This window comes from Hoplias malabaricus, chromosome 7 (assembly GCF_029633855.1).
Source record: "Hoplias malabaricus isolate fHopMal1 chromosome 7, fHopMal1.hap1, whole genome shotgun sequence".
NCBI lineage: Eukaryota > Metazoa > Chordata > Actinopteri > Characiformes > Erythrinidae > Hoplias > Hoplias malabaricus.
This window is the reverse complement of record NC_089806.1, coordinates 19689454-19713272: the sequence shown is the minus strand read 5'-3', so window position 1 is coordinate 19713272 and position 23819 is coordinate 19689454. Positions and strand designations below refer to the sequence as shown.

Sequence of the window (23819 nt, the reverse complement as noted above, 5' to 3'; positions counted from 1 at the left end):
GTTATGCGTTAGAGCAGCTTATATACTGTTAGCAAAGCATGGTTTGGTGATGCAGATGGAATAAGAAACTACTGACAATAAGGAAATCAATGGAAGCAGTGTTTTTATTATTATTATTATTATTTTTATTTTAGGGTGAACTAATTTGGCTAGTCAATGTTTATATAATCTGAGAGAAACAAATGCACATGGCTCAACACATGGAATCTGCAAAACAATTGTATGAATGTATGGTTAAGGCATTAAGGAAACAATGGGCAACAATTGTTCCCTGGGCTCCACAGAGGGGGTTAAAAAGGGGAAAGAAAACCCTTGCCAGAGTTTGCGAGGCACACTAGTGCCAGATTGGGTCAGTGGGTTTATTTTTAAACCAGGCACATAGGCTGGGCCCCAGCGTGCTAATAACTTTGTTCCTCTCCGTCACACGAATTTGTCAGCCAGCATCCCTCTGAATCCTCAGAGGTCATGACTCTCTTTCTTTATTTTTCTCTCTCTCTCTCTCTCTCTCTCTCTCTCTCTCTCTCTCGCTCTCTCTCTCTCTCTCTCTCTCTCTCTCTCTCTCTGTAGTATTATGATGTGATTTCCCCTGAGGCAGAACACAGTCCAGTAGACTGTATATGTAAAGTCTACAGCTCTTTCTGAAGCACACAACTCCAAATAGGCCCCTCTGGTTTTCCATAGGAGCTGAATTGTCCAGCTAAGCTATTCCCATTCTCAGCATTGTCTTGGGAAGCACATGTCTAACAGCTGACCCATGGTTTTACAGCAGGTGGACTGATCTTTATTCTGCTTATAGACACTTCCTGGTACATTTGACAGTCCATGGATTCTTTATATTTTATAGAAATTGTATACTGTAGGAATGTACACGGTTCATTGCTACTATTCCAATCACAAGGAACACCAGCATTCGTGCTCCTTCACAAAGATGAATACATATAAATATGAAGGAGATCAGAAATTGATAGATGGAAATTTTGATTTTCATTTGGCAGTGTTACAGTCCCATCCATATACCTCCTTAAATGGAAAAACACCTTATATTAACCCCCATAAGAGTTGACATATGTGATTAAAAGAAAAAAGAAAAACATTTCTGTTAAAGATTTTTCCATTTGTGGAATGGAAATATATGTGTTACCGTTTTTCATAGAGCTGTACATCCAAACCTAGAACCATTTAGGAGCTTTTATTTTTAATAGTATACGTCAGATAAGCTTCTGACTGTGTCTGTGTCTGGTCTAGTCTGTCATTAAAATATGGACCTGTTGCTGGGCTGCAGTTTCTCCAGAGTTAAAGGTGATCTCTTTCCTTGGGGACAGCAGTTGGTGGGGTCTGAGCTCGACTCTTTCACAGCTGTCTCTGAGTGCAGAGCCACACCAACAGGGATCAGAATAGAAAAGGTCAAAGGAGACCTGTATTTAGGCTTGTAAAAGTTAAAACAGGTGCCAGTCAAGGAGAGTACAGTTTTGTCCTATGAGAAAAATACAGACATGGAAAAAAATGATGACAAAATCAGAGGTGGCAAGTTCAGGAGCAAAAAGTTAATATTTTTGCCTCAACTGCCCTGACAGAGTCCTAAGATGATTAGTGAAGCAAGTTGGAATTAAATTCTGGAGGGCGTTTTTACTTTTTTTTCCCCTCATCTGTTTACAACAAGCCTTTTAGTAAATAACTAAAACTTCACATTTAGAACATAACTGAGTATTGACAACCATATCTACTGTAGAACTAAATTACATTATTTCATTGTGAACTAAGTTAATATTGTTTAATTTCCATTTTGGACAGATCCTTTTGGTTCATTCACTGATTTTGGCAAAGCAGCTGTTGTTTGTTTTAAAAATAATAATATAATAATAATAATAATACTTTGATTATTTCACACAATATGTTTAACCCAGTAAAGAAATTGTGATTATGCTTTAAATTTGTAATTGTGCATAAGTGTGATCTTTGTACAGGATGTTGTAAATTATTATCATGCAGAAAATCATTCAAACATGTCATTTGACCAAGTGTGCCCAAAAGTTTGCAAATATCTTCAGCGAATGTATAGACATCACAATTGAATTCCTACTCTTCTGTGCCATTTCTATAGGTTCATTAATCTTGAAATCATGATCAAACTAAATTTTAAAAGAAGCTGCTCTGTTAAAATATGTTTAAACATTTACACTTTTTTTTGACATAGACATCATCTATGCATATATACATTGTATTCAATACATTACATCGATCTTCTGGAACTGAGAAGATTGATTGCTGCTTGAAGAGCAAAACTGTAGCCACCCAAATGGTAATATGACAGGAAACACCCAGCTGACCTTAGCCAACCTGTCACCTCCTCTTTGACATGAAAAGCACAGGGTGTCAGAATGGGATGTGTGTGGCTTCAACTGGTGTCAGCAGCAGTGTTGTAAAAACTGCACCCCCTCTCGCCCCCCCAAATCCCGTCCAGGGGCAGCCAGAGGTAACTAGGTTCAGTCGGTCAGAATGGGGAAATGAATTGGAAACCTAACAACTGAAATGCATTGTACATCATTAATTAACAAAATATAAATTTTTAAAAAAATATATGGTTTGCTAGAAATGATAAAACAAACTGATGATGTGCATGAATTTCAACAATTCCACTGCCGTTTTAAGACAATGCTATGGGTGTATTACATTTACATATCAGTATGTTCTTTACACAGTAACAACCACATAAGTTCCTTACCATCCATGAGGTACTGAAATTTCATGCAAACGTTTAGGCACCACGGTCTAATGACATGTTTTTGTCCAAAATAAGTTGGCTTGGAATTCTATTAGACGTTTTTCCCATAGGGATATATTGGCCTAATTTTTAAACTGCACTAACTCAGGCAATGTTTAAGCTATGGTGAGACCTGGGCACATCACATGTCAGGTTTCGGACCAATCACACTTATCCTTCGTGAATATTCCTCTATTCATTTGAATTGCAAGGCTACGATTTTTAATGTGTTGTTAATGTGGTCATTTATTCAATGTGGAACTTAAGGTGTTTTTTAAGACTTCAGTATTTAATTTTTTTTTTTATGTGGCACTTTAGGGTGGAAATCTAATGTGGCACTTAAGGTGTGTCTTTAAAATGTCACTATTTAATGTGGTTCTTTTTTTAAGATGGAGCTTTAAGGTGAGAGTGTAAATACAATTCAGGGTTTTTTAATTGGCAGTGTTTAATAAGGTATCACTATTAATTTGGCATTTAAGGTGTGCTTTTAACGTGGTGTTTTATAAATGTGGCACTTTAATGTGAAATGAATGAATAAAATGAATGTTTTAAGGAGGTGTTTTTTAAAGGTGTCATTAGTAAATGTGGTCATATATTTAATTTGGTTATTTATTTAAAGAGGAAGTCTAAATAAAATGGCCATTTTAATGTGGCTTTTTAAATGTGCCAGTCTATATTGTCAGTCTTTTTAAGGTGGTGTTATTTTGAACATTTTACAACTTTATAGCTATCACGCAGTATATAAACCAAATTTGCAATGATATTAGTAGCATTTTCCAAACCAACTTCAAAGTTGGTTAACTACATTTTTCCCTCTAGTTTGGAAGGATTGTGTATTTTGTGCAAAATCAAACAGAGCAAAAAAAATTGTTATTTAATAATTGAAAAAAACTATAATAGGATGCTATAATAAAATAGCTCACTTTCTAGAATGCCATTTAAAAATGGTGATCAAATCTCAAACGAAATGAATACATTATATATTTTGTCATTTAATAACTTACTGTCCTTTCCAGAACACTTTCATTACTACATCTATTTTATTTAATAGCTTCTGTCTGACTTACAGCATTTCAACTTACATTGTATAATTTATTTTTTGGTAATACAATTATTAATATGAGAGGATATATCAAACTGTTGAATGGTAGAATAATTCAGAATAGTATTACTAATATATATAAAAGAACATGTGACATGAATATGTTCAAAACATTGTTACCATGGTCTGCCTAGCAGCTGCATCGCCACAGGGAAGCAAGAAGGCTGCTATTGAGATATATATTTTTTCTTCTGAGAAATTATCATAGATTTTGTCTAGGGACAAGTAAAAATATTGTAGGTTATGAAGCATAAATAATTACAATTACTTACATAGCAAAGAAATTATATGCATATGGAAATTGAATACAGACATGCAACAGATGACACATGTGAAGGTCATTAAATACTCCATGTTTGTTATTATAACATATTATTTTTACTGTATTCTCCTTTCTGAAAGAGCAACTGGCTTGAATATTTCCAGTACTAATGCTCTTCTGTAACCCATTGTGTAGCTCTCCAAGTGGAGACAACAGCTGTGGAGTTAAGTCCAGGTCACATGTCAGAGATCACGTGAACAAAGGTAACTGTGTAAAACTGTGCATGATGTTCCATTGTTATCTGTTTCTTGCAGTGACAAGCCAGTCTAAAGTAATAGATATTCTAGAGCTGAAGAAAAATGGCTGAATTTCCTCTATAGTCATTATATATATACATATATATACATATACATATATAAACATATATATATATAAACATAAACATATATATATATAGTTTTGCAATTACAGGTTGTAGTCCATCTCTTGCTCTGCATACTTTGTTTGCTTCTTTTCACCGTATGCAGGGTAAGATAAGTGGTGGTAATATATCTGTGTATATTTCTTCATAGTTAGTATATTTTATATAAAACGATTATTATATAATAAAACGAGGTTTCAGTCAGCATTATGTGCGTTAGCTTAAGGAATTCCTGACTCTTTAAATTTCTACAGCATGAAGCAGTAAATTTAACGATTTTTGAGTACATTTGTTCACATAATGAAGTAATAAAGCAGTCATGTTAGTGAAATCGGTGTAATTGCCCTTTAACAATGAAGCACAGGAGGAGGGACTTTGAGTCAGAGATGCTCGGCTCTGATTGGACCAGAGCCGTGTGGCGTCAACACCTTGGCTCTGATTGGACCAATCCGCTTGTTTTCGAAATGGCGGCGCCCATACAGACTAGAAACCTTCCACTGATAGACGATTATAAATACACGTGAGACGTTTATCTCGCTATTTTATTGAAAACACCGTTATTAGAAGCTCTTTAACAGTTTGACAATGGACTCTTGGGTCTTAGATTTTGGGAATTGTTAGCTGGCTTATAGAGTGACGTTAATAGCATTGTATTTTGGCTAAATATAAGTGAATATTAGACCTAACTCACAGACACACACAAGAGGAATAATCCTTCGGTGTTTCCTGCCTTATCTGTAAACCGTAGGTGATGGTTGTGAAAACACTGAGATGTGCGAGGGTCCTGCAGCTCACCCTTGCGGTCATCAAACCGGATGCTGTTGCTCACCCTCTCATTGTGGAGGTGAGGCTAATGATGTATTTAAAAATCTAAGCTCCGTTATGTGTCCCAAAGATTTTAGATACTCTATAGTGCAGTTAACGATTATAAGTTGCGCTCATTGTGGACAGATAAATCCCGTCTTTTAAGTGACTGACACAGTGGCACATTAGCTTAAGGACACCATGTCAATGTGCTGGAAGCAAGTGTCCACAAACGTGGCGCAACATAGTGTACACGTGCAACCATGTTTGAAAACTGACAGAATAAGAAAATTACGTGTTAAAAAAGTGTAAGTACCTTCAGATAAGTTGAGCATGTATAATTTTCATGCGTCTTAAAAAGAAGGCCCAACAATATTTTTAAAAATTGCTATTTAATAAAGTCATTGATAAGTTAACAAAATTGAATATAATAAAGGAAACAGATTTATAGCTGTGACTGTACAGATTGTCACTGTAGTTTATCTGTTACTCTGCATACATTATTTGCCACTTTCTCCCAGTTCTTCAATGGTTAGGACCCTCACCACAGAGCACACATTATTTGAGTAATGGATTATTCTCAGCGGTGACACGGATGAGGTTGTCGTTTGTTATTGTGTGTTGTGCTGGATCGGGAACAACAGTGCTGCTGGATTTTTTTAAAACTCATTGTCACTGCTTGAACCCACAACCTCCAGGTCCCTGGAGCTGTGTGACTGCGACACTACCTGCTGCACCACTGTGCCACCCTCACTTAAATTACCCTACTTTATTCATTTAGATTTGCATATATTTTGAATTTCTCTTTAAATAAAGGTGCAGGTTCAGTCTGAGAGGAAGAAAGCCTTAGTTTTAGTTTTTTTTTTTGAGATTATTGACATTTGGCCACGGCCCACCCACTGAAGTATAATATTCATTTTGAATATTAAAATATTCATGTTTGTGAAATCAAATGCTAAATTATAGCTAGCTATAGCCTGTTTCTCATGATCAGGACATGACTGTATCAGTCACATTGTGTTTGGCTGAGTAGTTTACAAAGGATTTTCGAAGCACTACCACACGCAAAAAAAAAAAAAACTTTGTTAAACCGTCAAATTTTTCAGGGACATCCATACTTACTTTTGCATAATAGCCTCAGATAATGGTTATTTGTATTCTTTAGGAAAAAGGATTTCTAGTAATTTACTGTTTTACAACTTTACAAAGAATATTATGTTCAAGAGGCTTTTTCATACCTCTGCTATATGTCTTGATGTCTTGACCTTGGGGTAGACAAACGTATTGAAAACCTGTGAAGCAGTGTCTGGTCTAAGCTACTGATGCTACAGCATTCTTGATTTCATTTCTGCGTTGTGGAGCTTCAAAGAGATAAATGTGTCTTTAATTATCAAAGTTTAGTTGAGCATCTGGGCAGCGGCACTGTGCTTTAATCTGTGCAGGTGGGTGCAGAGGGAAATGAGTATGTCAAGCCCCACTGAAGCAGTTCAGACTGCTGTAGATTTAAATTTGGCATAACAAGTTTGTAGTTTGTGCTTCCCTCTAAATGGATACACCTTCTCAACTAAGCTCGTTTGTTTGATTGATTTATATGAAACCAAATTAAATCTCTCTTGATGTTTTTTAAAGAATAATGGAACTGTGCTGTTTTCTGTGCCATAAGGGTGTAAGACAATCTGAAAGAGAATGAGAAATAAATAAACTATTTAGCTATTTATTTTGACTATTAATTAGATCATTTGAATGCAATTAGCATTGGTTAAATTGCCTTTTTTTCTCCATATTTTAGGCTCTTCATCAGAACATTCTGGAGAACAACTTCGTTATTGTCAGAAAGAAAGATCTGATGTGGAAAAGGAGTGATTCAGAAAAGTTTTATGCAGAACATGAAGGTGTGTCTTTATGATCAGAGTAGTACATTCATTTCATATTTAAGGCAATGTGAAATGTGGCTAACCCTAGCTAGCACTTTGCTGAAAGTGAAAGAAAACTCTTAAATGAATAGGCTGCTGGTATTTTTTAAAGCATGCAAAATATAAACCTACAAAATATGCAGACAGAACAATCTGCTAAAAAGACAATATTGTAGTATGCGATTGAGAAAGTATAGACAATATTTTGCCCACCCCTGTTTGTCTGTATTAGCTAATTCATGTCCAGATGGCTTAAAGCAGCCTATATTATTCAGTTCTTAGCAATGATGAGTCAACACAATGCTCCTCGTGAGTACACGGTGACATCAGTGTCACTCAAACTGTTTACTGCCTTCTGTGAGCATCTGTTAAATCCCTTGGTGTACTGATAGACAGCTACCGTCATTAGTTATAACCGACTGAAGATGAAGCACCAGTGTGTTTGTATGTGTGTGTTATCATATCACTGTAGTCCAGTAGAGTCTAGAGACATCCTGATTCTGAATCACCAGCTTCAGAAGATATTACCCTCTAGGAGAAGCTCTGCTGAATTACTTTGGTGTGTTAATTCATTTCCTCCCATGACAGGTCACGCTAGCAATCTAACCATAGCAACTTAACGGCAATCTTTTAATAACTTATTTATCCTTTGTAGGCCGGTTCTTTTACCAGCGACTTGTTGAATTCATGTCAAGGTAAGTTTGGATCATCATCTGATCATTACTTTATTGTTCACAAACGTCTCACCAGTATCAACAGCTGCAACAAAAGAATGTTCCTCTGCAGAGCTTTTGAGGAAATGGCCCGTGTATGTTGTTTTATTAATCTGATGGGAATGAATTAAAGACTAAGCATTTTTAATGACATTTTGTATTAATAGCTTTAAACATGCTATTAATCATCAAAAACCTTGTGTATAGTAGATTAGGAGATCAGGCTTTTTTGTCTTTTAAATTCTGTGTTAACATATTTAATTTTTTTAAATTCATTTAATGTAGCTATATACATTTCCTAATACTTTGGAAGCATTTCTACTGGTCTCTTCATCATAAAATTTCAACAGAATGCAGAGGATAACGGGTGTTTTTATTATATATATTGGGTTTAGAAATTCATTCATTCATTCCAGGTAGGCTCTGGCCCCACCGCGACCCTGAACTGGGTTTAGAAATTGCAGCAAAATATATGTTGCATTGTTGAAGGAAAACATATCAGTGGGTTAACTAAAGTAAATAATTTGTAATAACAACACGTTCTGAGGGAGTTTTTCCCTCCCTCTGAGGGAGGACCTGGGTTTCCATAAAGGTACTTTGTAACAAAGCTAGACGTAAAAAACAGCTCAGTGCAAAGAAAACTAAAATAAATAGAATTCATCTCTCTCATCTGGTGAAGAGCCAAAAAGTGCTAATGGGGCTTACTATCAATCTAGTTTAGCTGGTGAAAGCCTTGTTACCATGGCAGCCTGTCATTTGGATGTCCTCTTGCCTGTGAAAACAAAGATGGAATGTCAGTGCATCTGCTAAAGAGACTGCAGTTTAGTGTTGGTTGATAGTGCTAAAAATTATATAGCACTTTTCTGTGTATCATTCAGTCACTGAGTCAGATCAGATGGTGGTTAATGAATAAACTTTTTTTTTTTTTTTTAAATGGTAGATTTTTAATTCCTTTGAACTGTTCTTTCAAATCAGATGTTTTAAACACTCCCAGAAATGACTGCACTGTAGTTGCATGTCATTTTTGAAACATAATTTTCATTCTGAAAGATAAATTCTCTGCATTCGTACATCACTGATTTATTAAAACACATTGTGCACAATTAAAACACACTGCAGTAACTTATAATTCTAAAACTGTTGATACCAACCATGATGCTGGATGTTCTAATAATTAAGCTGGTTTTAATTCAGTCCTTAGTCTGCTGCTTGGTAGCTCTGAGATTTTATAGGAAATCTTTGTGTTTGATTGTACAACTTTTAAAATGAGAGCTCATTTGTTGAGATTGTATTTCCTTGTGTCCACTACAGTGGTCCAATGAGAGCCTATATCTTGGCTAGAGAGGACGCTATTACCCACTGGCGGGAGTTGATGGGTCCCACAAAAGTATACCGGGCACGCTACACCACCCCAAACAGCATGCGAGCCCAGTACGGACTTACTGACACAAGGAACACAACCCATGGTTCAGGTGCTTCCACACTAACACACGACAAATCATCACAAACATTAGTAAATTACTGGGAGTTGTGCAAATTCTGGTTTATATAATCATATGTACAAAATTTAGATACATATAATTCCTTCAAATACTCAAAATTCTGATTCAGATATTTATGAGAGTTATTTTTCATACTCAATATGGAAAACATATTTTGGGGTGCTGTATATCAAGTTCCTCTGTGGCTGTATTATGTCAGTACATTTCACATGGGAACAAATTTACTGTGTGTTTGACTTTTTTTTTTTTTTTACCTCAGTTGATTCAACTGCAGCTTCCAGGAGATTATTGATTTCAGTTGCTGAACACACAAACAGGCTCTGTGTAAACAGAGCAGACAAGACACTGGTGCGCCAATAAATTTGGCAAATACACTCATTGCATTTAACATTTAATTGCATTGATTTAATCTGTAAAAAGCATTTATTTTCCATTTGTCCTTTCTAATGGAATGGTTAATTAATTAATGTTCTTATGCTTGATGCTTTACTATTAAAATCACCATTCCTATGTACTCTAAAATGGTTAGCCCTAGTCAGAAATATGCAGAATGTTTTAAACACAAAGCCCAATCCTCTCACTAAGCCTTCACTGCTGAGCACTTCTGGAATGCTGAATTTGAAGACGCGGCAGTGCCCTATTTCTTTTTGTTTGCAACAAGCTACAAATCGATTTTTCAAAGGAACAATCTTCTGCAGTTTATACACTGTTCAGTACGGTGTCAGAGAGCAATTTCTCAGAACTGCAGCCACCCCACAGGCTGATTGGACATGTGTAAGCAAAGTGTGCTAGGTTTGAATAGATTCACATGGATTTATTGACCATGTTCCTTGTACTTTGTGGGCTGTGAGTAGTGCTGACAGCAGCACTAATTCTCCGTGCTTGCAGTATGACCAATTAGAGATGCCCTGTGCTCCAACAGATTCAGAAGAATCAGCCAAGAGGGAGATTGCCTTCTTCTTTCCAGAATTCAGCATTGAGCAATGGCTGCAGAAGGAGGAGCCGTGCTTTAGGGTGGGGCAAATGGAATATGATCAGCAAAAACAAATCCATACTTCAACCAAAGACATCTGACTATCCCACTGCCTTGACCAAAGACTGAACAAATGCTCATTTGTTTTGACAGTAAATGCATACCTTGTTTTTAAGCAGAAGTGTCAAAAATAACACTACTCTGAGTATCATAAAATTCCACTGAACAGTTGAGTTTCTGATGTGTTTTTCAAACAAAACAGCAGTCTTTTATAAGGTCATTGAAATGTCCATTTTCTTGCTGTCTAAATAATGTAAAATACATTTTTCCAAAAATTAAGAATCATTTAGAAATGTTCCTTCTCCTGAAATGTTACCATTATTACCATTTTATGAAGATATAGGGTTTGTGCAGAATATGACAAACAGTTCAAACCTTCTCAGCAAGCATTTGATTAATTTCCTTTTATTGGACAAATTAGACTTTAAGACTTTTTAGTTTGTTTAAACACACAAAGTAAGTTAAACAGATGAATACAGCTCTGACCCAGGCACAAAACCAATGTAAAAGGTTGTAATTGCAGCATTCATCATTTCAAATCAATCCATCAACAGTTAGCAATATAGTGAAAGTGTACTCCTGGATGGTTAGATCACTTTCAGGCTACGACTGTAGTGTTTTCTCTCTGAGCTGACAATAGAACATGATCTTATCTGTTAAAAAACAAAACAAAACAAAACAAAAAAAACAGTTAAAAAAGCAAAAATGAATACTGCTAGTGCAAAATACATACCTTTTGATCTCGTGAACACTATGTTTAAACACAAATTCCAAGTAAAAACATAGTTATTAACATTCAAAATAGAATTTTTGTTAAACATAGCAATATATAATCTTAGCACAGCATGGTTACAATGTCGTGACAGACCTTGAGTCAAAATCTGAGTTCCTCTTTTGGTTTACTAAATACATCCCCATAAAGTTGGCAAACGTGAATTAAAACCTTAAATCAGGAGAGAGGCAATTCTTGTTTAAGGGGATACAACTTCATATTCACAGTGTGCAAGTCACCAACCAACCATTAATTGAATCTTTTAAAATGATGGTTAACTACAAGTTACAGATTTCTCTTGAGATATTCTGAGCAGAACTGTGTAAGATCTGGTAGATCACCAGCACAGCACCTACAAATAAACAGTGCCTAAAGCTTTTAGTGTTCAGGGAGAAAAGAAAATCAAGCTCAACCCTTGCCCCACCATCCTGTTAGAAATTAACACTATGTATCTGAAAGTATGTTTAGCTGCTGACCATTCCCAAAAAAAGGAAATGGACACAAAAGAACCTGCTGATATTTTCAAAACAATGGGCTGACCCAAGCTTTAACATCCCTGAATGTGTTTACTGTAATCAAGAGAAGAAGAAAATTACAACCAACTTGTAAGCCTGAAGTTTAGGAAGATTCCCATCAGATTTCTTGGAAAAGCACAAAGAAAAGTTCCCAGATTGTTATTGTATGTAGACACTGAGGTTTCTTTGTACATCTTATTCTTATGATCTCTACATTTTCCTCATGCTGAAAAAGAAATAGCTTTTCTTTTATATTGGTGTCGATTGGTCTCTGGCTTTTGCCCAGTATTGCGTTTCTTCAATGAAAGTTTGAAATTCAGTCTGGTGCTTATTTACCCCAATACCTAAAATTAAGTCGATGAGCCTAGACATGTTTGGTGTCTGAAATGTGCTGTGCACTGGAGGCTAATAAATACATACATAAATAAAAAGCAAGCCTTGTTTTTGAAGCTCACCTGCAAAAGTATAGAAACAAAGGTCAGACTCCAAACATTTCTTGGCTGATCCAACGATAGAATGGGCTAATTGTGTAAACTCTTGTTGATTAGATTTTTGATATTCCTTTAAATATTTTTGCCTTTGACAAACTGATGGCTTTAGTTGTTGTCTTTTGATTGTCCCATGTGTACCCTGCATTTAAAATTTTATAAAACTGGCCCTTAGCAGCATCCTTACAATATTATATCATATGATTTCAGATCGTATTCAGCTACCACTGTCACAGTAGCAAATAGAATGATGCATAAAAGCACGCATATGGAATAAACTACTGAAAATATGAATCACATGTTAACCTCATGACCATGGAAATGTTAATTCCAACCCATAGAGACTGTATTGTCTGATGCTTCTTCAGGATTTAGTGCAGACCTGTATTCTGTTCTGCTTTGGTCCATGGTTCCTATTGATCGTCACAGTTTCCGCAAGACAGAAGATCCATAGTGTCAGGTCTGTTGTAGCTGCCCTCCTGGTATCGTCCTCATTTTAAAACAGAGTCCACTGCAGCATCCTTTAAACTATCCCGAGGTTTCATGACCTCGCAGGTGGTGCGGGACTTTTCCTTGATCTTCCCGCTCTTGTCCACTTGACGGATGCTCTGGGTTACAGTGATGGTCACCTGCTTGGTGGACATTCTGTTGTCTTGCCACTTGGTCTTAAAGTGAAAACACAGAAAGACAGAATTTGGAATAAAGTAATGCATTCAGTCCTTTATTAAACAAAATACTGGAGTTTCCATGACTTTTTAAAAAATTAGACATCTTTTCTGATCTAGAGTCTGTTTGAAATGTTTATTTCTTGCAAGCAACATATAAGATTGAACCTTGAATAGGATTTTTCCCATTACACAATTTACACACAGATATTATTATAATGTTCATAGCAAAGTGCTGACAATAAAATGGGAGATTAGGGTGTTGCAGATTAGCCTTTATCAAGTTTACCATGCCCAGCAACAAATACCAGCTAGAACCCATTGTATCTACACTCATTGTCAAGCTCCACTGATCATAAAAGTGGACTTTTATTATGCAATTTGTAGTTCTACAATAACAGACTGTAGTCCATCCCTATTTCACCCTGGTCTTCAACGGTTAGGACTCACATAGGAGAACCACGCAATTTGCCTGGTGGTAATTCTTAGCTCTGCAGTATTGAGTCAGGTCGTGTTAGTGTGTGTTGTGCTGATACAAGTGGATCAGACACAGCAGTGCCTCTGGAGTTTTTAAATAGTGTCCACACACTTTCCACTCTGCTAGAAACACCTACCTCATTGATCCACCCTGTAGATGTAGATGCAAAGTCAGACACAGTAGCTAATCTGTTGCTGCACAGTTTGTGTTGGCAGGATGATGTTGGCTGGTGGATTATTCTCAGTCCAGCAGTGACACTAAGGGCTTTAAAAATTCTAGCAGCCCTGCTGTGTCTGATCCACTTATACCCCCACAACACACTGTAATTGTTGTACTACAAAATGTTGCTGTATGTTCAGTGGAGCTAATAAAATGGACAATGAGTGTAGATACAAGATAGGTGTTCCTAATCCACTGATTGTTCAGTGTAATGCATGCCAGTTCTCACAGTATTTTTCAAACATCCGGTGTAAAGCTTTCACAGAAGATTATAGAGGCTGTTACTGCTGCAGAAGAAGACACAAAACCCCTATTCCATGGATTTTGGAAGAAACTTCTGAGATTTTGGACATACTTGGAAATAATGCCCATATTTGATTGAAATAAATTTAGTGCATGATTTACAGTTTCTGATTTGTGACAGTTTAAAATAAAGGTTCTTACAATCTCTTCAGTGCATAAGACACTTCTCCTCTGAACTGTAGTACCAGGGGAGGACAGTCCCTCATGGTCTTGGGTGGTTAATACTGATGGAGGACCACCAGCTTTGACGTCATTGAGGGTAGTGTTGGACATGGCAGAACACACCTTCAGATAAGCCTGAGCCGGAGCTGGCAGGCCATCATCAAATATATCTGTCCGGGCAAATAGAGATGAACAAAATATAAAAGTGAAGACAGCTGCTCGTACACTTGGTGAGCATTAGAGTCTAGATCTACACCTTAGACTTAAGATCTGTATATTTTGTAAAAGCAAGTGCATGGATACATTTTTTTTTTAACTGTAGCTTCTCTGTGCACTCGGGTCAACGGATGATTCACATACTCTAAAAATACAGATAATTCACTGCGCACCAAGCTTTTGTGCTGGATTATGGCTTGTTATGTATTACATAAAGAAACAATTACTTAGTAAAGCTCAGTCAGTGCTTTTCTCTTCTTTCCTTTGTACTACATTCATGGTTTTGTTCTGTGCTAGTTACCATTCAAATATTTCATTCATTGTTTCACCTTGTCACTTTAATAATTCTGTTTTTGAAGATAAGGAGCTCTTATTGTGTAAAGCCTAGACCCATCCTCATGCAGGGAGCTGCAGAATGGATGTAGCCATCACCATGGCAACAGAAGCCTAGTGGAATTGCTAGCTCACCAATACTAGTGCCTTGGCTCTGGTTCTCTGTCATGTCACTGCACTATTTTGGCTGAAAATGAGGAAGGGTGTTAATAAATCAATGTATACAGACCACAGGAGATGAGCCCTGATCTGTCACATATGTTGCAAGGATGTATATTCCATTAAATCCTGTATTCTTTGGGGAATGAGATCAGGGAAAATTGGCATTAGTCAATGAAATTCATGTTTCCCAAGCTTTCCTCACCTGAATTTTCCAAGCTGTCCTCACCTGGATTCTGCGTTTTATCTGATGTAAAGCCAGTGTCAGAGGAGTTCTCTGAGGGAATGCTGTGGATAGAGGACAGGGGTATATCTGCATCTGTGCTGGTCAGCCAAGTGGACTCTGTCTCTTTGGTCCAGCTTTCCATGTATCGTGGCTCCAATGCATCAGTCCTGGAACCTCCACAACCCATGATTCCTCTAAGGATGCTGGCAGTGGTTGTCAGTGAGCTGAATTATGCATGGTCCTCTTTTATTCTGCCTTCACACCAAGGTGGTCAATAAAACCTACTGCATTGACTAGCAGTGTCATTTGTTTTCCTGTATATACAGGTCTTTGTTCATGCTCTCATGACTTATGTATTAAGTCCTGGTTTTAATCCTCTGTGGCCTGAGACGTGACTGGGCTCTGATGGTCCTGATTTGTAGCACTCCATTGATCACATGGAAACCAAAGTAAACACACAAGCATGAGTGATACCTGTGGAAGACACAAAGCACTGTTAAACGCACCTCCAACAGCTTTATGTAATAACAACCGTGATGTACATGAGAGGCAAAACCTTCTAACTTGGGGAATCACACCCATGGCACAAAGTATCTTTTTCAGCTCCAGAGCTAAAGATATATACACAAGATCATTAAGAGTGAGTGGCTGTGAAATGGTTACATGTAAGTAAGCTTGTAGAGACAGTGATTGCAAACCTATTTGATATCCAAAATGACCAATAAACATACACATGCCTTCTTATTATTATATGCAGTGTGAAATAAAACAGTGGTAAATCTGAAACCATGTGTTATTTACCCAAACGTGTCTGCATGTTTCTCCCCATGAAGACTAATTTAAAAAACTATCATAAGAAAAAAATCATTCATTATAATCATTATTTCCTTTTATTTACTACTATTTCATGTGTTATTTCAGTTCAAGTTTTTACATTATTTATGTTATAGTTTTCTATGAGGTAGCATTTAGAAGCATTACATTAATAAATGTGTAATCACCACCACTTTGAATATTACAGACTCACCACACAGTTTACATTTTTTTCTTTTATGTTGAAATACTTGAAAATGTGGAGCATTCCCTTTTGAGGTGTAAACAGAAGGTTTTCTCTAGACACATGACAAAACAACAGATAGTGTACATTTTGTTACATACTCTGTTATGAATATGAAATAAAAGATATGTCTTTGTCCTTTTGCCGTCAATGTTTAATGCAGAGGCACAGCGCTCCAACCAACCGCACACTGGACCACTGCTTTAAAGTGAATTTATCTGATGTCTTAATGAGCTCCAAATATCCATAGCATATTTTCTCAGTGGATAGTCTGCTGTATGGAATATGGTGAGTGTTAACGGTAACACTCACTACAATCTTCATACAGATTCATAACAAAAACGTGAAATGGAGTTCGTTATTTTCTGCACGCTTTGAGACAACAATAATTCATACGCTGCTAAATGAATCACTAGGAGGCACACACGGTGTCGACACCGTGGAACGCGGAGATTCGAACCTGTTCGGCGTTATTATGGAAATGGCATGGAACAGAAAGATGTGTAACGAATTATACAGCCTTAAATATGTACTCACAGCGTTGTCTGGGATTTATTTGCCCGTGTTGCTGCTTTAATCCCGAGCTCAGAAGAGTCACAGCGGCGAGAAACAGCACAAAACTGAAGCAGCACCGAGCTCCAGCATGACACTCCCCCTCAGCCTTCAGCACAGGGAAACCTCTCTCTCGTATCTCCTGAACAACACTCCCGCCCCCACCCCTCACCCACTCGCTTGTATGGTGTATGTGTTGCTTGTAATTACATTTCAGGTAGAAAGCTGTAATCGTGTCGAGTGTAGGACACTGAGCAGACTTGAAAATTGAACCACAGACCTACCACTGAGCAAACAGAAATGAGTTCTTCCATCATATAAATTAGGTTCTCCACTAACCTTTTATTGCTAACAGAAATGAGAGATTTGTGATGAAAAACCCATAGCCACTGTGGATACATCTGATTCTCCACAAGTAAGAGAGTGTCTGAGTATAGAGAATATAACAGGCCTAAGTTCCTAAATGTCTTGTAGAGCTCAGTTAAAGGAACACTAAGTAGCATTTTAACATCAAATTTAGCCTCAAAATCATTGTGATGCTTCACTGACCTGTAATACAGAAACCAGAGCCTCTGTTTTTGCTACTCTGGACTCAGCAAGGCAGAAACTATGTAACAACTGAAGAAGGGTAAGAGAAATAAAAGACCTCAGAAAGACTGGTTTAAAAAAAATCTTCTAAATATGGGGAAGGGGTTCATCTCACTGAAAGACGCAGGTGAATATTGAAACAATTCAGGCATCGTGTTTCTCTACATAATTTGCAAAGAACCTGGGGATTTTTTTTCTACACCACACTGTATTATTAAAAGATTCAGAGAATCTGAAAAATTCAGGTCAAAGCCCAAAACCAATATTAGCTGGTTGTGATCTTTGGGCCCTAAAGTGGCCCTGAATTAAAAACAAACATGTTTCTGCAGTGGAAATCACTGCAATGGGTTCAGAAACATTTCCAAGATCATTGTCTTCAGACATGTGCACAGACATTTTGGGGGGCACGTGCTCAAGCCAAAAAAAGGGCACACATCGCCAAAATTATCATCATCATCTTTCCCGCTTATCCATTTCAGGGTGGCGGTGGCCAAGATTATTATTAAAATTAAAAAAAAAAAAAAAAAAACACAATAGAATATTTAACTTATATATTTATTCTTGTTAACACTACACTAGGCTGTGCGTTATGCAGGGATGCTCTTTGCTACTGCCTAGCCCTTAGATCATGCTTTAGATTTTAGTGTTCACCAAAGAAATTGGACTTCCAGAATTGTCTTACAGGATATGACCACAGGATTCCACCTTTCTAAAAAGATTTTGTCTTCTACCTGTATGTGTGTATGTAGGTTTAATGAAATGGAAATATCTAGAAGGAACAGTTGCTCAGCTGTGAAGAAGTAACTTGCACAACATCACTGAAAAAACGCTTAGTGCTGAAGTGCAGAGCAAAAAGGCATGTCATTGGTAGCAATACTCACTATTCATTTCCAAACTCCCTGTGGATGTCAGCTAGCAATGTTGAAGCTGTCCTTCAGAAGTTTCAAAGACAGGGATTTCATAGCAAACATGGCAGCTGAGCAGCTCATATAAGCTTTAGACTACACCCTAAAAAATAAAGGTGGTACACCATTGAGAGATGCCATAGAAGAACAGCTTTTGCTTCCATAAAGAACCCTGTTTGTTTAAGTGGGGAGTGAGTGTAAAGAACCTTTTCATAGGTTTAAAAAACATCACTTGATCTTAAGGTCCAAAATGTTTCTTTATGGAACCAAAAGTGGTTCTTCTATGGTATCACTCAAAGAACATTTTTGTAGGACCTTTATTTTTAAGTGTACCATGCAAAATGACAATCTTTGGCTGGACTGAGGAACATTTCACCCCTTTTGGACATTGCAGCAGTAGATGTCCGTCTGATCATTTAGCATATCTGGCTTTGGCATATGCAAGAGAACACTACTTCTCAATTGCATAGTACTTACTGTGAAGTTGTGTGAACACTAAAGCATTCTACAACTGCCTTGAATTTAGGCTGGTCTCCTAGTGAAGGGAATTCTGAATAATACGGCATACAGTGACATTCTAGAGAATATTTTGTGCTAATAAACTTACTGCCCCCTTTATTACTATTATTAGTAGTAGTATTTTTAAATGAATTAATTATTATATATTTTTAAATTGCTGTTTAGGGAGTCCTGGCTTTAACCCCATTCAGCACCATGTACCAGTGTCTTACAAAAACTTAAAGAGTGGAGCCTATTCACACAACATAATAAACAACCTTTTTTTAAGAATCCCTGTTTCTTTTAGAAATTGTTTGGTAAAAATGGTTTAAGTCAAATGTAGGTAATTTGGGTTTAAATGGTAATATTCATTATTTGTTTTATCTTGTGGGCCGTGGTGGGTCTGGGGACTACCTGGATTTGTTCACAAGGCAGGAACACACCCTGAGCAGTCCATCACAGTGTCACAGCTGCAGGGAGGACGAGGAGGCGGACGTACACGCAAGGAACACATTTTATTTAAAGATAACCAAGGCACAATAAGAAAATACATACGAGGGGGACAGGCGGTATACAGAGTGGATTAAACTGAACAGAACTAAACAGGAACAAACAGAAAACGGCCGTAAACCGGTGTAAGTGTTTAAATTTACAACCTCAGAACATTGTGTCAGTGACATTACCTGTTGTGCCACTATTCATGCCCTGAATGGTGAAAAAGACTTTGTTCTGAATTACATTTAGCTGTTACTCATAACCACTTTTCATACCAACTTTAAAATCTAGTTTCCACATGTATTAGAGTTTAAAATATGAATTATTTACAAATTATTTACAATTATTTGGCAAGCAAACAGTCTCTTCAAACAAGTTTCCTCTTCAAAGGTCAGTATGCATTTCAAAATCTATTAAAGTGCTTTATTATATTCATTCATACATTATCTGCACCTGCTTATCCAGTTCAAAGTCGCAGTGGGTCCCCAGCCTACCCGGTAACACTGGGTGCTAGGCAGGAACACACTCTGGAGGTGGTGCCAGTCCATCGCACGGCAACACACACTCACACATTTGCTCACACACTCATACCTACGGACAGTTTTGAGGCGCCAGTCCACCTACCAATGAGTGTTTTTTGGACTGGGGGAGGAAACCGATGGTCACCTGGAGGAAACCAGGTAGAATTTTATGGCCTTGACCCTTACGCACAGCAATTGTTCCTGATTCACTGAATCTTTTGATGATGTTATGCACGGTTGATGAGGATAACTTAAAAGTCTTTGCTATTTTACGCTGGGTAACACCATTCTGGTATTGCTGCACTATCTTTCTGTGCAACAATGGTGGAATTGGTGATCCTCTTACCATCTTGGCTTCAGAGAGACGCTGACACCCTGAGAAGTTCTTTTTATACCCAATCATGTTGTCAATTGACCTAATCAGTGTTAATTGGTTTTCCAGCTGTTCATTATATGCTCAATTTCCTTTTTCCAGCCACTTATTGCTACTTGTCCCAACTTTTTTGGGATTTGTTGACAATTTTTCCTTTAAAATGTTACATTTACTCAGATTAAACTTTTGATCTCTCATCTATGTTCTATTACGAATAAAATATTGACATTTGCCATCTCCACATCATTGCATTCACTTTATATTCACAATTTGTTTAGTGTCCCAAATTTTTTGGAATCCGGTTTGTACATTATTTTTTTAATTCTCCCATTGTGAATGATATGCTCATTCGGTAAAAGAGCACAGTACCGTAAACAGTAGTGAAATACTGTAATGTGCTACTAATTCAATTAATGCTACAAGATAAAGCTTTTCAGTTAGCATAAAGCTTTAAGCCATGCAAGAAAACATGTTACAATTATAGCAACACCAACAATGATTCAGATTTGGATTACAGTCAAATTATTATTAAAGTTACCAAGGGCCTATAATTTGTCACAATACATTTTTCCATAATGCAAACCTCTTCTGCTTTAATCTTTGGCATGCTGGCACCGTTTCCTATCTTCCATTACTACCTTATCCAATGAAAAAATGCTATCCACCTCATTTCATAACCCAACAATTTGTACTGTCACCAGACTCACTGACCGCATTGCAGTTATTACAGAATAAAGAACAGCCTTTCCGGCTTTCAGGGTTTTCTTGTGATGTATTTCTCAGTCAGGGTAAAGTGATTCCAATTGTACCTAATGGCAACCTTTTCACAGTAATTCAAAAGCGTTAGTAATCAAACTTCTGAATTTACATTCAACCTGTCAGAGAAAGTAAGGGTTGGACTTTGGATTGCAGTATTTTTCTTATAATTGCTGTTATTCGTTTTTTCCATTTATCAAGAAAACTGCTGTTTTGTTGTTTGCTTAACCTTGACATAGCTGTCTTTATCAAGGGGTTTCAATTTCTCCCCTATGTATTCAGTAGTAGCTCAATAAGTCACATTTCCCACATAGAGGGCGAACCGTGTGATCTGAATCTCACTACTGAACATGAGTAATCAGAATTAGGATTTGTCGCAAAATTATTTCACTTTCACTTAATGGGAACCTTTTAGTTTAATTACAAAACATGGAACATCAAACTGCAGTGAATATGTGCAACTTGTCAGTGCAAGTAATTCTTTAGATTTTAGCTTTCCGGATATTGCTCTGTTTTGCTGTGAATTAATGAAATGCCAAGAATCCCAGCACTCTCAGCTTATATAAAGTAATAAAAAAAGACTTTTTAGCAAAGAACCCTGACTAGAGGAGGAACATCTAATTATTTCTATACAGTAGGTATACATACTTATACTATATAGCAATAACACATAAATACAGTATAAATCAAAAGAGTTTACTTTTTAAGGTTATTGATATGTCTGAAATTCAGCATATAACAATATCTCATCAAGGAGAAGTAGCTCGAGCTGTGTGTCTTCACTAAAGGCACATACGGAAATATTTCACTTCATAAAAATAATACTGTATCTTAGTTTTTATATTCAGTTGTCCAAGCCACTACTCTTTCCTCCAGAGGGGGGCAGTGCAGCTTCTGTTTTCAACATTAATCTCTGCATTTCTTCGGTGTGCCTCGTGGTGCCTGGTGGTATTAATATTCAGGATAGATCACACAACCGTCCAATCCTTTTAAGTCGAAGAATTTCATTTCAAAGCCATCTTTACTGAAGGTTTATTTACAACTCATATCAATTACCCACAGACCTGCTCAGTTTCTCTCCTTTTCTCAGAGATTATTCTTCTGTACTTTTTGTTTTATTGAAAATGAACTGCTCAGCACGTCTCATACACAAAGCAAAATCACTGTTGAGCTTCCAATGGGTGTCAAATTCACCCTCTTAAACCTGATTAAGTCCAGTTTTTTTTTATGAACTTCATATTTTTCTAAGCAATATTCACTGAGAAGGCAAATGTGAAGAGAAACTCATTCATTCATTCATTCATTCATTATCTGTAACCGCTTATCCAGTTAAGGGTAGCGGGGGTCCAGAGCTTACCTGGAATCATTGGGCGCAAGGCGGGAATACACCCTGGAGGGGGCGCCAGTCCTTCACAGGGCAACACACACACACACATATTCACACCTACGGACACTTTGGAGTCGCCAATCCACCTACCAATGTGTGTTTTTGGACTGTGGGAGGAAACCGGAGCACCCGGAGGAAACCCACGCGGACATGGGGAGAACACACCAAACTCCTCACAGACAGCCACCTGGAGTGGGAATCGAACCCACAACCTCCAGGTCCCTGGAGCTGTGTGACTGCGACACTTATTTTAAACTCAAGTCTATCCTATTCTTTCTAGAAAATCAATTAATTACAGGAATGTAATTCAGAAAAGTGTGTGGGGCGATTTTTCAAAACACATTTTTATCACTATGTGGCATGACTGCATATAACTGAGCTGCCACTCATGCAGTTTCTCATACACGCAATTTTACAGCCAATCCACCAACAACCATGTGTTTGTGAACTGTGGGAGGAAACCAGAGCACCCTTAGGAAACCCATGCTGACACACTCTTCATAATCAGACTCTGGAGCTGTGTGGCACCACTGTGCTGCCCGTGTGCCTGCAGTAATTGCAAATTCATTTCATATGAAGCATGTGGCTCATAAAACATGGGGTAAAATGTAACATGGACTTTTTTATGTAGTTACATACAAATTGATGTGCATGTTTTTGTCATCTTCGTCTATTACAGTAACATGTGTGTAATATCTGTGAATTTCTACAGCAGTGGAAAATTATTTATTTAAAATGAATCCCTGAAATGATTTTTTACCTAAAAGTATGTTCTCCATTTTGTGGACAGGAATAAATCAAGATTTAAAGCAATTAAACGTAATTTAATTTAAACAACCAATCTAGTGAGGTTAAATCCAGTATAACAGTTAGCAGAGTTAGTTTTAACATGTTAAAAAAAAGACTTTCAAATTTCAAAATGTATATTTTTGCTTTGTAAATCAATATGTGCATATGGTATGAATATATTTACAAAACATTTATTGTGCTTCTCATATGCTTCTGACACAATCTTTTTTCACTGAATTAACAGTGTTTTTATCCCTTTTACCAACTGTTACAACTACCCCTCCCCTCCATCTGTTACAACTAAGCCCTCCACTGGATTTATTTAAAACCTTTCAGTACCAACATGTAACAACATGTATTGTGCCTTATTCTCTATACTTAATATATCTTCTACACATGTTAATATAATACATAATTAACCTTTTTCTTTCTAGTTAAAATTCACAGTGTGTAAGCAAGCCCAGACTAGCACTTTCTGTTTCAACTGAACATAGCAAGGAAGAATCCTTCAACTAATTCAGCAGGAAAGCAGGGGAGCTGGGTTTGCCAACATTGAGTCTACCTAACGACACACTACACTGTGTGTGTTGTCAAGGTGACAGGAGGCTCTCTGCCTGAGGTCCGGAGAGATTCCCATCAGGCCTGTCTCCAGAGATACACGCTGCACTCCTCTAATTCCACCAAACTCTGCACCATGCTGGAGGCTAGGACCACCTCATCAATCTCAGCCAAAGCTGACACAGCCTTTGCACACCATCAGCCAAACTGAAGTGAACACATGGGCCTGGAACCCATTTAAGTGAGAATAAATGTACACAGTTAGGAAGCAACGGTGTTACTGCTTTTTTGAA

General features: G+C 37.2%; 2 protein-coding genes and 1 long non-coding RNA gene across 4 annotated transcripts in view; 1 reads left to right on the top strand and 2 right to left on the bottom strand.

Annotated features, from left to right (window-relative positions):
• The first annotated feature begins 4994 nt into the window (after window positions 1-4994).
• Window positions 4995-10700, top strand: nme6 (NME/NM23 nucleoside diphosphate kinase 6). Its single transcript, XM_066677564.1, has 6 exons — window positions 4995-5066; window positions 5295-5390; window positions 7140-7242; window positions 7919-7958; window positions 9288-9448; window positions 10401-10700. The coding sequence occupies exons 2-6, from the start codon at window positions 5298-5300 to the stop codon at window positions 10550-10552; spliced, it is 549 nt and encodes a 182-aa protein (XP_066533661.1). The 5' UTR covers window positions 4995-5066; window positions 5295-5297; the 3' UTR covers window positions 10553-10700.
• A 1252-nt stretch (window positions 10701-11952) lies between these two features.
• baalcb (BAALC binder of MAP3K1 and KLF4 b) lies at window positions 11953-15355 on the bottom strand. 2 transcript variants are annotated; one of them, XM_066676991.1, is made up of 3 exons: window positions 15027-15355; window positions 14093-14283; window positions 11953-12951 (listed from the first exon to the last, which is right to left on the bottom strand). In XM_066676991.1, the coding sequence occupies exons 1-3, from the start codon at window positions 15232-15234 to the stop codon at window positions 12778-12780; spliced, it is 573 nt and encodes a 190-aa protein (XP_066533088.1). In that variant the 5' UTR covers window positions 15235-15355; the 3' UTR covers window positions 11953-12777. The 2 variants fall into 2 exon arrangements, with proteins under 2 accessions (XP_066533088.1, XP_066533089.1); XM_066676992.1 differs by having other exon boundaries at window positions 15051-15355.
• Window positions 15356-15385: 30 nt separating this feature from the next.
• Window positions 15386-23819, bottom strand: part of LOC136701497 (uncharacterized) — an 83757-nt gene continuing 75323 nt past the window's right edge. Inside the window, exon 3 of the long non-coding RNA XR_010803808.1 lies at window positions 15386-15521. This is a non-coding gene — a long non-coding RNA (uncharacterized lncRNA). The remainder of the gene's footprint in view (window positions 15522-23819) is intronic.

Coding starts and splice junctions, on each gene's coding strand:
- nme6 (XM_066677564.1), top strand. CDS start 5,298: ATGGTTGTGAAAACACTGAGATGTGCGAGGGTCCTGCAGCTCACCCTT. Junction 7,243..7,918: donor GTTTTATGCAGAACATGAAG/GTGTGTCTTTAT, acceptor TATCCTTTGTAG/GCCGGTTCTTTTACCAGCGA. Junction 9,449..10,400: donor GAACACAACCCATGGTTCAG/GTGCTTCCACAC, acceptor GTGCTCCAACAG/ATTCAGAAGAATCAGCCAAG.
- baalcb (XM_066676991.1), bottom strand. CDS start 15,234: ATGGGTTGTGGAGGTTCCAGGACTGATGCATTGGAGCCACGATACATG. Junction 14,284..15,026: donor GGACAGCTTGGAAAATTCAG/GTGAGGAAAGCT, acceptor TTGCCCGGACAG/ATATATTTGATGATGGCCTG. Junction 12,952..14,092: donor TCTTATGCACTGAAGAGATT/GTAAGAACCTTT, acceptor TTTCACTTTAAG/ACCAAGTGGCAAGACAACAG.